This window comes from Equus caballus, chromosome 12 (assembly GCF_041296265.1).
Source record: "Equus caballus isolate H_3958 breed thoroughbred chromosome 12, TB-T2T, whole genome shotgun sequence".
NCBI lineage: Eukaryota > Metazoa > Chordata > Mammalia > Perissodactyla > Equidae > Equus > Equus caballus.
The window spans coordinates 48,508,612-48,521,020 of NC_091695.1; the positions used below are offsets into that span (position 1 = coordinate 48,508,612).

At 59.4% G+C, this 12,409-nt stretch overlaps 1 protein-coding gene across 7 annotated transcripts in view; it reads right to left on the reverse strand.

Annotated features, from left to right (window-relative positions):
• CARS1 (cysteinyl-tRNA synthetase 1) overlaps positions 1–11,726 on the reverse strand; it is a 50,496-nt gene extending 38,770 nt beyond the window's left edge. For 2 of the 7 annotated variants that reach the window (XR_011424157.1, XM_070230262.1), the window contains exons 1-3: positions 11,554–11,706; positions 4,073–4,321; positions 201–292 (exon numbers count right to left, since the gene is read on the reverse strand). Coding sequence is in view for 2 of the 7 variants with exons in the window: in XM_070230260.1 (XP_070086361.1) it covers positions 201–292; positions 11,554–11,578 (117 nt within the window). In the remaining 5 variants the exon portion in view is untranslated. Of the gene's footprint in view, positions 1–200; positions 293–4,072; positions 4,322–11,553 lie in introns of all 7 variants that reach the window. The other 5 variants (XR_011424156.1, XM_070230260.1, XR_011424158.1 and 2 more) reach the window with 4 other exon arrangements.
• Between the last annotated feature and the right edge of the window lie 683 nt (positions 11,727–12,409).

Sequence of the window (12,409 nt, forward strand, 5' to 3'; positions counted from 1 at the left end):
AGTGTGTCAAGTTTCAGAGGACAGCTCCTCGTCAGGCCACACAGAGAGTCCACGTGAGGAGCTCAAGGATCCCACACCTGGATTGCGGGCACTCCAGGGCAGGCCACCGTGAGGCACAGACAACACCTGTGTGTTTTGAAAGGGCACCTTGGGCCCCGACAGAGCCGTGTCTGCCCCGCCCCCATGGGATCCCTCCTCACCTTGTTCCGGGTGAGGCTGTTGTAAAGGCGGAGCCTGCACGGCTCGGACCCGGCCGGAGGAGACCACTGAGGCTGCACCCGCCGGCCTTTACCTGCGAGGGCAGAGAGAGCGGCCAGGTCACAGGAAATGCAAGTCACACTGCGTGTTTGCTTTTACAACAGAAATCTTGTTTTCAGCAAAATGTGAAACAACATTAACATGAATCTCTGTCAGCATCACCCAGTCAAATGCAACTGCTTCCCTGTTTTGCTGTGCTCCCATTCTGCGCGGCAGGGATCCCACGACAACCCCCAACCCCAGCACGGCGGGAGAACGCCTCCACGACGTGTCCACGCCCATCACATCCCACTGGGCTTCAAACATGGGCCCGCCTGCTCGCTCCGTGTGCACAGCGTCCGACACAGCTCATGGGTCACGAGGAGGCGCTTGTGGGTCAGTCTGTGCTAACTGAAAAGGTGATTATTTGCACCTCATGGGTGTCTGGTGACATTCCAACCACTCCCAAGGCTCTGCTCCTGTGCCCCGAACCCAGCTGTTCCCTTTAGTCCTCGCACCAGAGCTGGCTTTGTGGCGCACTCCACTGTGCACACCTGCAGGCACGGCTGCTGCCCCAGGCCCGCCCCAGGACGGGCCCACGAGGTGGAGGCCTCGGCAAGGCCTGTGTCCCTGGCGCACTGAGCTGCCCTCTGTGTGTCCACTCCCCTCTCCGCCCCTCTCTGCAGAGGGCTTCTCCCTCATGCCAGACGGTTTGACGACAGGTGAGACCCTGCACAGCCTCCTTGAATCGATGACAAATGCAGCCAACAGATCACTACACGCTGCTTCCCACCGGAGTCACAGAGTAGTCAGTCCTGGGCTCCGCCATTCACCCAAGGTCTTGTCCACCAGACAGAGGATGTGCGTAACGGACAGGCGAAGGGGAGAGGAGGAAGGCAGCTGCTGTGTGTGCGTGCGTGCGTGTGCCCTGTGTGTGTGCCTGCAACAGCCTGCCAGCAAGGAGAGGAGCAGACGAATGGGGAGGGAGGGAGACAGATAGACAGCGCTCAACAGGAGCTCTTATTCGAGCTAAGTGCCAGCAAACTCACAGGTTCTCCCACTGGGAAAAGTCCGAATCCTCACGCAAACACCAGATGCTGACTAAGGGTCACCCTAAATGCAGCCAACGCCCTCGAAGGGAACTCTCAGTCCACGGTGAGGTGACGGTCAATCTGCCACTTCAGGACTCCGTCAACCCCCTCCCTCGCTCAGACCCTGGAACTCCACCCGGGATGACTGGGGATGCTGGCCAGAGTCGCCCCACACACTGAGGTGAACCAGACGACCATCAGCGACCGTCCTGCTCAGCACCAAGGGCTCGGGCATCAGAGGACCGAAGGCCCATTGGAGAAGACTTGAGACGGCTGGTGACAGGACACAGCTGGCCCAGACCCTGGCCAGCGGGACACTGTCCTGGACACTGGGTCACACTCAGGCTTTCTAGCTCCCCAAAGGGCTGCTACTGCCACACGGCTGGTGACAGGTTCAGGGAAGTTTGGCATATACAAAGTCTATTTGCCTAAGGGAAAAACTGGGAAATACTGGACAGGGACTTTTGATTTAATACGAAGACATTTTCACTAGCGTTCCCTTACATAATTAATGGTCCCCTGCCACGGAGGGCAGAGAAGCACTTCATAGGGACATAGGGCTGTCGGCCACAAAGGAGAGAGAAGCACGAACGCTTATATTCCCACACGCATGGCCTCAGCATCCGACGGCCCCGTGCCTGCCGGGTATTCTCAGGGAAGAGCACACATCCTGGGGGGATGGATGTGGCGGGTGGCAGAGGGGTCCTGGGAGGAAGGCCGTCGGCTGGGAGCCCTGCTCTGGATGAGGGGCGCTCCAGACACAGACACAGCAAAGATGGGGCCTTGAGTGGAGCGGACCTGCCATGCTGGCGCCGCAGAGAGGAGGCGATGAGACGGAGATGGGGTAGCAGAAGAAAGAGAGAGGCAGGGAAGGGGCTTAGGCAGAGCTATGGCCTGACCTCCCATGTCTCAGAGGGTCCCTTGGGCTGCTGGGGCCCATGGCCAAGAGGAGAGGACATGGAGGGCACGAAGGTGGCACAGGGACATAGACTGGGGGTCAGCAGAGGGAACGGGGACCAGCTATGACACCTGGTGCTGACCGGATGCCCAGCAGGGACGGAACCTCCAGCAGGAACAGGGACTCGGAGGGAAGGCAGATGGGGTGCTGCGGAGAGAGGGGCTGGAAGAGGTGGTGCTCCCGCCCAGGACAGGCCTTCAGAGATGTCTGAGATGGGCAGCTGCTCCGGTCCTGGCGGCAATGTGGGGAGGCGGATGCTCGGCTCCTGCCATTCCAGGCAGTAGATGAGGATGTCGGACTCCGAGGGCTCTGGGACCTGCTGGAGGCCACAGGCTGACAGGCAGCAGGGCTGGACCCCAGCCCTGTCTTGCAGGCCAGCCGACCTAACACATGCCATCCCCTGGGCACATAGGTCCCTGGTGGACTCCTGCATGGCCTCGGTGACAAAGTGACTTGGAAATGATAGGAGGCAGGACAATCCTATGCATGCCGTCCAGGGTGCCTCCTCCACCCGCCTCTGAGTCAGCCTAGAGCCGCCTCCCTCATTAGCCGGGCCACGCCTTGCCTCGAGTGGCAGACTCTTTCTTATCTCATGATGCTTAAGAGGACATGTGTCTACATCAGTCTTTCAACAAGTTCCCTGCATGGAAGACCAGACAGGCTTCTGGCGAGGTGGGGAGCCCCAGATTCTCCCTGATCTCGGCCTCCAAAGGCTGTGCCATGGGAGCTGGGGCCTGAGGGTCAACCTGATACCTGAGCCTTTCAGAGACAACATGCCTGACACCAAGAAGTCACCTCGGTCACTGCACCGGACCCACAGACCAATGCTCCCACCCTAGCTGCAATCCTGTTTACTGCAGGATTACCCAGAAAACCAAATACACCCTTCTCTCAGAGAAAAGACACCCCACGAACAGCTGCTCACGCAGGGGGATCAGTGGACCCGACCAGCAGTACAGGCATTGTGGAATGTTCCAAATGCCGCACTTGCAGAAGTCTGGAAAGCCCCCAGGGGGGCACCTAGCCCAGCAGGGACCACCAGAGACAGCATGTGGCCCACCCCACTGTGAAGGTGGGGGGTGCTCAAAGCCGCGGTGGGACTGAGCTGCTCAAGGGCATCGAGGCCGTTACGGGACGAAGGACCCCTGGATGACACATCAGAGGAGAAAGAGAGCCCACATGTGAACTGAGCCCAGAGACTCTCCAGAAGCTCCCCCAAAATGACAGGGGCCGCGCTAGTATGGACACCCCAGCAGTCACAGGATGGAACCACAGCCACGCAACTGATTCCACCTCCAAGCCGAGAAATGGTTCACGGCTGACGTTCAGAAGTTCAATGTCAATCAATCCTGCTTTAGGACTTAACACTTCCACATCTGAGGGACAAACCACGGCAATAGACGGACAGAATACACAAACAGAGCCATGTCACATCGAGCCAGGCAGGAGCTGGAGGAAACGCCAAGGCCGGAGCCCTCGGCTCAGCCCTGCTGGACCCCCAGGCGGCATGCGCCCCCCACAGCTCCGCTACAGCAACCGCGGGGGTCCTGGTCCTGCAGAGTCAACTTCTCGGCGTGTTTTATCCTAACCTCTAGCAGGGAGCGCTGGTCGGCCCACCAGTCCACTTGCTTGCACCTGGTGACAGGAGCCAGCCCGTGGGCTCCTCCAGGGCACTGCTGCCAACCAGCACCGAGCATCCATGGGGCAATGGAGAAAGGTCCTGACCTGGGAGGGGGCCGCCGACGGGAGAGCTCCTAACGGCTGGGGAGGCCGCTCTGCTACTCACTTGTTTGGAGCCCACAGGGCTCGCCTCTGCTGCAGGGGCCGCCCAGGATCGCTTCTATGTGCCTGAACCAGCGAGCCACATGGAAGAGCCGAGCATCAGCGGGAGGGGCCGCGAGCTGACTGAACACGTCCACGTCTGCCTGGGACAGCGAGTGCCCCTACACATAGCTACGCGTGCTGAGGTGCTCGTTCAGGGCCTGCACTCTGGCTGCCTCGTCACTAATGCTCAGGATGGACCTGTAGTCGGGAGCTGCAAAGACAGAGGCACACGATGTCAGTCAGGGGACAGAGGCCTCGGGCGAGAGTCCACAAAGATGGGGCGCCTGGGTGTCAACCCTGAAACGTCCACCGAGACAGAACGCAGACAAGCGGCTGCCTGGGGCTGGGCACGGGGAAATGGGGTTTTCAGTGTGGGGAGATGAAAATGTTCTGGAACCGGATAGAGCTGTGGTTGCACCACATTGCGAATGCACTAAACGCCACTCAATCATCGTCCACTTTAAAACAGTAATTTCACCTCAATTAAAGAAAAACTCAAAATAAACAAACACGCACACAGCCCCTTTTCTGCAGTGGCACACCTCTCGTCCGGGCCTCGGGAGGGACAACGAGGGTGGGCGAGGATGCAGAAGTCTCGGCCCTAAGGACGCGGTCCAGACCCCTGCTCTAGCAAGGCTTCTAGCAGCCGAAGGCTGTGCCCTAGGAGGACGGCAGCCACCTGACACGCCTGCCTGAGAGAGCTCGAGCCAGCAGCTGACCACATGCCTGGCCCTCCCTCTCAGAGCGATGACTGAAAAGGCTGACAACTGTGACTCCATGTATCCCAGAACCCACGAGCATCTCCCTCAGCGACCCGAAGCCCATCCCTCTCAGAGGGGATCTTCAGGAAGGGTGGGCCCCTCTCCCATCTGTGGGAGGACAGACTCCTAACTCCAATAATCACCAGCTAGTGGACACGGCTGGCCCAAGGCCCTGACCTCACCACCCTTTGTGACTTTCATCTCCCTGACTGTACTGGGTCCCGCTCGCCCCTCCCCTGCCCTCTCCCTCCTTCCCCCTTTACTGCGCCCCGGGGCCCTCGCCCCAGCCTCTGCACAAATCCGGCCCAGCTCAGCTCTTCCTGCCTTCGGTCACTGAGTAAAACCTGCTGTCACTGCTTTAACAAATGGCCGGGTGGGTGCATCTTTGGCCAGGGGGGCACAGACGCAGCCCCCCACAAAAGCAGGGAGGCAGAGGCAATTTGGGTGGCACCAGGCCCTCGTCTGCGGGAAGGAGGTTGGTCCCTGAGCCCACAAGCCTGAGCCGCATCCAAGCCTCACCCCCCACTGATTTTGGTTTTATTTTCTGAGGGGACTGTGGAAAAAGGACCAGGGCTTCTTCCCCTCCACACAGAAGCCCCTTCGGCCCAGGAGTCAGCTCAGAGGGGGAAAGGACAGGCCCGTCCCCTCTCGCTTTGCCAGGCACAGCCTTCTTCCTGGGCACAGGGCAGACACCCCGACGCCTGAGCCCAGAGTGAGCTGCCTGACACCACGAGGTCACTAGGTCATCATGTAGGACCCATGGCAGGGACGGCTCTGGATGGGGAGGAGACCCGGACCTACACAGCCATGTGCCCACCTCTGACCTCTTCCTCCCTATCTCCGTTTACCTGCCCAGCACAGGAACAGGAAAATCACCCCAAACAAGCCCACACAACTCCTGAAAACAGACGGCAGAGCATGTGGGGGGAGCAGCTGCATACACAGACGCCTTTCTGCACCTGCTTCCACTACAGGGAAGCCCCACTTGGGTCCTGCCCACACGACCTCCCGGACTCGCTGGGGTCAGCAAGGATGAGCAGGAACCCACTAATAGGAGGACGGAAGCCTGCAGCATTTTCCAAGCTGCTGCAACGTGAACCACCCCAACGGTCCCAGGGCGCCCCAGGGGAGCGGTACGGTGACTCCCCAGGGCCCAGTCTCCAGGGACACTGGCTTCCCAGGCATGTCCCGAATCCTGACCTCTTCACCTATAGGAAAGGTGTCAGCAACAACAGGAAAAATCTTCCCTGAGCTCTCAAATGGATGCTGAGCTTCAGACAAGGCTTTCCAGAAACACCGCCTGCTCCTCCCGACTGCACCCCAGGAAGGTTCCAGCACAGAGGCCTGTCTCATCCGATGCCAATAGGACGGTCGCACATTCCATGTGGCCACGAGGGGCCACTGCTTCGCACATCCTTCCATCTCAACTGGAGTCACGCTCCTGCACAAATTATCCTCAGGAACCCCCACAGCCAACCAACGGCACAGTTCAGGGACTCCACTTTCAACCGGATCCCCGTGGTTGCCACGGCAAGGGCCCAGCCCCTCTCTCACCCGAATCCCTCGCTGCAGGCCGCTCCACAGGCATCCTGGCTTTGCACAACACAGCGGCCCTGCTGAGAGTGCAAGCTCACACCGCTGCCTCTCGACCCCCCACCTCACTCAACAAGACCAGGCCTTACCCAGGCCTCAGGACAGCCCCACGTGGGCCTCCAGACCTGTCTCACATCAGCTCCCGTCCCCACCTCACGCACCCCACTCTAGCCACACGGGTCCCTGCTCACCCCACAGGAGCCTGCTCTGCTCCCTTTGCAGGGTCTCTTGTCCCACCGTCCCTGCCAGGAACGCTCCCGCAGACGGGGCCAGGCTCCCTCCCTTCCTCAGGCTCCGCTCAGTGTCCCCTTCTCCAGGAGGCCTTCCCAGACACTGTTCCAAATGACCACCCGCCCCCGGAGTCCCACCCCTTCCTGCTTTCCTTCTCCAGAGCACTTATTTCTAACTTCCACTCCTTCTGTCTGTCCTTTACTGTCTCCCCTGTTTCCAGTCATTCTGCGCTGCTTTATTTCCTCAGCAGACATACTCGGCATCTAGAACTGAGCCTGGAACATTCTAGACACTCGATAAATCTGCAGAATAAATGAATGAGCGAGCAGCAGAGTGCATCTCAAAGTGCAGTACGGCCTGTGGTGGGCTGGGCTGCAGCTGTCATTCTGGGGCCTCGGCTGGCGAGTCTAGAGCAGCTTCTGAGGCCCAATGGCTTGCTCAGCGGGAGCCCTGCTGCCCCAAGGTGCACACCTCCAGGGGGTGCTGCTTCTGCTTCGCGCCAGCCCTGCAAGGAGAACAAGCCACTTTGCACTTGGGGCCTTGGAACTGTCCAAGGAAGCAAAGGGACACAGAGGCGGACGCCTCCCTGCTGCAGGTGCCAGCAGGGTCCCAGGGCCCACGAGGGCCCTTGAGTAGCTGCCGCCCCAGCTCTCCTGCCCTCTCCTGAGCAGGAGGCTCTAAGGACCCAGCCCGAGGGCTGTCGGGAGCAGCCCCCATCCTCACAGGCCCCGTGTCCGCGTCTGACACAGAGAAGGAAGTTCCAGGCAGATCTGTGTCTCCCACTCTTCTACGGAGGGGGCCTGTCCTCATGACCCCCGCCTCACAGTCACCAAGGTCGAGACTCTGATTAGACACGCTCTCTTCCTGCTGAAGAGGAAACCCAGGGACAGGAAGGCGGCACCGACAGGGCAGTTCTGGGCACCACTAAGCCAGCACCCGGGAAAACCTAACGAAACAAATGTCAGACTTCTCGGAAGCCTTCTGCACAGCACCTTCCTTCCAGGGAACTTCTGTTTTACCCGGTGACATTCCTCCAACAGCTCAGCCGTCTGCTAGGTGGCTGCTGGCCATGCCCCTCTGTTAGGATGAAGAAAATTCAGTTCACTGAAGAGAAGTCTGAGGACCTGCCAGAGGTGTGGACAGAGCCGGGAGGTGGGAAACATCCCAGGACGGGGTGGCCGTCCTTCGGAAGCTGTTACCCCAACGCTGCCCGCTCCCAACCCTCTTTCCTATCTCCTAGCATCTTCCTCGTGCAACTATGTGTGCCAGGACCAGACACGGAGGGAGGGAGGGGAAACAAAGCAAGAGATGACAGCACCACTCTGAGAACAGCGGCCCGGCAATTTCAAGATCCTAAGCGCCCGGAAGCCCCAAATAGCAGGCAGACGGAGAGATTGTCTCCCCAAAAAACGTCTTCCAGCGAGCAAAGCAGACGGCAGGGAACTCCCCACACACTCACACTGGCTGTCTGTGTCGAGCGGGGCTCCAGGCGATTATTTCCCTCTGTTTTCTTCCCTGCCCACCTTCTACCTTATGTTATTTCTATGCTGAGAAAAAAAACGTAAAATGTTCTAACCAGCGGACGGCTTGAAAGCGCTAAGACACTAGTTGAGGGAACTGCTGGTGGGCGGGCTGCTGGGGAGGTGGCCCTGGAGGACCAGCGCCAGGCCCCCCGGCCGGCCGTCGCCTCCTGTGGGGAAACAGGCTCAGACAACACACGCCTCGTAAAGCTGTTGAGCATTAAGCAAAATTACACTTGTCAAATGTTTAAAATGCCTCCTGGCACTCAGCCAGCGCCCAATGGGTTTGCCATTACTATTATTATCATAATCACTCCCGCATTAGTGTTCTTATTATCAGATTCGCCCTGGAGGAGTTTACCCGGGGACTACACACACATGTAGAATGCGCCGTCTGGAGCAGCTCAGACCTTCATAAAGGAAGGCTGTCCTCAGGCCGGAGGGGCGGTGCCCAGGGCGCAGTGGGAGGACGGGCTTCCAGGCCCCACAGTCGCTGGGCTCACTGCAGCAGCTGCATGAAGGCCACGGAGGAAACACACGCACAGGCCAGCCGTGAAGTGGGCACGGCTTTGGGCCAGCCTGTGGTCTGACTCTCGGCCTGCGATGCCAAGGTTAGAGGAGCGCTCCCGAGCAGGGCAGGCATCTGCGACTGTGATGACCACCGTTTAGAAAGCCCAAGTCTTTACAACACGTTTCCTGAAACCACACAAACTCAAGAACCGCGTCCACATCACATGAACCGCACTCCTGACGTGAAACGGCAAGCCCCGCACGGCGCCCCCGCCCTCCCACCAGCATTTAAACCTGCTCTGGGGCTCCGCTCGCAGCAACCTGCAGTCCTCCTTCCTCCCACCTGGTAAGAACGGGAAACAGCAAAGCCTATCAGCTCTAGCCTCTGCTCTGCCTTGACTCCCTTGGGCACTGGGGCTCCCGTAATTCTCAACAGAATCATCAAAGGGAGCAGGGCACGGTGCTGAAGATCCCGCTGCCATCACACTGACCGGAGGAGGCCTGGCCGCGCCTCTGGCTAGCTGTGTGACCCTGGACAACCCACTTCTCTGAGCCTCAGGAATCTCACCTGGACAGGAACATAAGGGCCTATGCACCACACAGGGTCGCTCTCAGGATTACAGGCGATAACAGATGTCTTTAGAGCAGGGCCTGGCACAGACTTGTGCTGAGAAAAATGCTAGCTGCAGTATTATCATGAACATTGATTGGAAATGTATAAAAAATTAAACCTCCAGTCTGACCTCACAGGCGGCCACAGAGAGTGCCCCGAGTCTGAAGGGCAACGCCTGGGACACGAGCTCCGTCCACCCCGGGGGTCCTCAGAGGTGAGACGCGTCTTCCAAGACAACCAGGCCCTGGAATAGGCACCGTGCCTGCGCACCTTCGAGCTACAAAGAAGCTGCAAACTCAGTGCCATCACAGGGGACCAAACAGATGCTCTCAGTCCACTTAGGGAAGATGATCTGAAATGGGAAGAATATTCTAGAGGAGGGCCTCCGTGAAAAGTCTGGGAAGACGGTCACATTTGATGAATCCAACCTTGGGAATAAAACGCATCCAGAAACTGGAAACCAAGAACATGTAGAACGCTGGGAGCCATATCAATGAAGCCTTTACCACTTCATTTTATTTCCTGTGTCCTCAGAGGATGGTCTACATTCTCGTCCTTGAGGGGAAGCCTCGGGACAGGGTGTGTGTGTGGGGGGGGCAGCAGTCACGGAAACAGCAGGCGGGCTACGTCCTGGAGCCGAGCACGGGGTAGGAGATGCTGCCCTAAGGTTTAAGACTAGGAAAGACTGTCAGCTGTCCGACAGCCGGGAGGGTTGACCCCAACCTACGCGTCCATCTCCAAAACCAGGCCAATCTTATCAAGGCTCTGAAAACCTCAAGTGCGGAAGCAATTTAAAAAAAAAAAAACACAATAATGTCATTTGTCTTCACAGACGAACCCAAAACACACTTTCGCTCATAAAACAACAAAGAAACATCCTGTGGTTTCCCAGGTGGACACAGGCGCCTACCGCATGCCAGGCACAGGTCTAAGCCCAGACGTACATCTGCTGACGCCTTTACCACGCACACGTCCTCAGAGGCAGGACGACTTCCCTGCCGTGCTGTGAGGAAGGGGCAGCGTGGGGACCCAAGCCCAGCCGGATGGCTCCGCGTGGGGGACGCGAACCACGCGGCTCTTTCTTAGGGGTCTGGATGAACGGTGAGGGCGGCCGGGCTATGCGGCGGGTGTTGATGACACCGGAATCCAGGCACACCTGTCAGGCGGAATGCAGAGTGCCTGGAAGGTGGGTACTAGTAGGGGACAGCAGCCCTGGCATCTGGTGCCTCCCACGTCACCAGATTACCCAGGAGGTGACAGCTGCCCACCTAGAACCCCAGAGCGCCAAGGAAGCCTTGGACAGCCTCAACCGCGGGTGGAGGTGGCGGTGTCTCAGAAAAACCTGCACCTGATTTTCTCCAGCCGAAATAAAAACTGTATACACTGCTAATTCTTCCTGAGGAAAGTTGGCTCCAGACTTAGGAATGTGAGTGACGATCTCTGGTCTCTCCCGCGCAATCTTGCATGAGGGATGGCGGAACAAGACCCAGTGCTCCTGGGATGGCAGCCTGGGGATGCACTTGCCTACCGGCTGGTGACAGGAACAACAGGATGGGCAGAGCCAGAGCTGCTCACAGAACCTCCTGGGCGGCAATAAAGTGGGGCAATAACGCCGTGACCAGGCAAACGCCTATGGCCACTGTTTGCAGCTGCACAGTAAAACCCCAAGTCCTTTCATGTGTGTGTGTGGGGGCGTGCCTCACTTCCTCGGCCCCAATTTCCTAAGTGGCAGCCTAGGCGCCCTCTGCCCACCCCCGAGATGCTGCCCGGGCTGGGCGGAAACCAAAACAACGCTCCAGCTTTGCCTGGCCCCAAAATCCAGGGATCAGTCGGGGGACATGCAGGGCCACCTCCGCGGGATGGGGCGCGAGAGGACCTCGGCACAACCCAGTGAGAGCGCTAGGGCCAGGGCTGGGTCCCGCGGGGGACGGAGGGCGAGGAGCGCTGGCCCAGCCCAGGGGTCACGCCAGACACCTCGCCCAGCCCGGGGACGCGCCGCCCTCAGACCCGGGGTCACCCCTCCAGCCCGGCACACTCAGACCCGGGGTCACTTCTCCAGTCTGGGGACCTCAGGCCCGGGGTCATCCCTCCAGTTCGGCGACCACAGACCCGGGGTCATCCCTCCAGTCCGGGGACCTCAGACCCGGGGTCGCCCCTCCAGTCCAGGGACCTCAGGCCCGGGGTCGCCCCCCGCCCGACCGCCGCGCGCACTCACTGTGCTCCCCGGAACAACCTGCCATCCTAGGAATCGCGGACCCTCGGGTGCGGCGACAGCTTGCCAGAATCTGATGCAACCGCCGCCCCGGAAGTCCCTCCCCGCGCCTGGCCCGCCCCTCCCCACCTTCCTGGACACGCCCGGTCGCTAGGCAACCGCCGCGGGGCCCGGGCGTCGAGAGTCCGGGGCATGCTGGGACTTGTAGTTCTTACTGCGCTGCCGCCCGCGCCCGTGTGCATCCCCTGGGACGCGCAGTCCGTGTCCGGCCTGGGGACAAGGCCGTGACGAACCAGGGGGCTGGCTTCGGGGCGGAGTTTGCAGTCTCGCCGCGGGGAGCAAGCATTAAAGACTCAGGCACGGGGGTTAGCACTGCACCAAGTGAGGTGGGGACAAGCCCCAGCCAGGTGGTGAGAGAGGGCCTCCCAGGGACAGAAATGTGCTGGTCAGGCACAGAGGACTTGTTCAAAGGAAGGCTCAGTGGAGGAGATTGGGGATGGGTGGGAAGTGCATTCCAGGCAGAGGGAACCGTCCTGCAAATTACCCCAGCAGAAAGCAAGCCACTGAGAAACTCAGCACGGCGACAGGACACACATGAGCAGCCCTGGCGAGAGATGGGGCTTGAGGCTCAGGCTAGGGCCAGTGCTTCTTGAAACATCTGAGAAAGTCAACAATGGCAGAGGCCCACTGAAGGCTTTAGACAGCAGTGGGTGTGAAGAGATTCGTGCTCAGAACCGTCATTCTGACAACTGCTGAGTGGACTTGGAATGGATTCGGGAAAGCAGGACTTGCTAGGAAGCCGTTTTGATCGTCTGTAGGAGAGTAAATGGTGGCCTGGACTAGCAGTGTGAGCAGACAG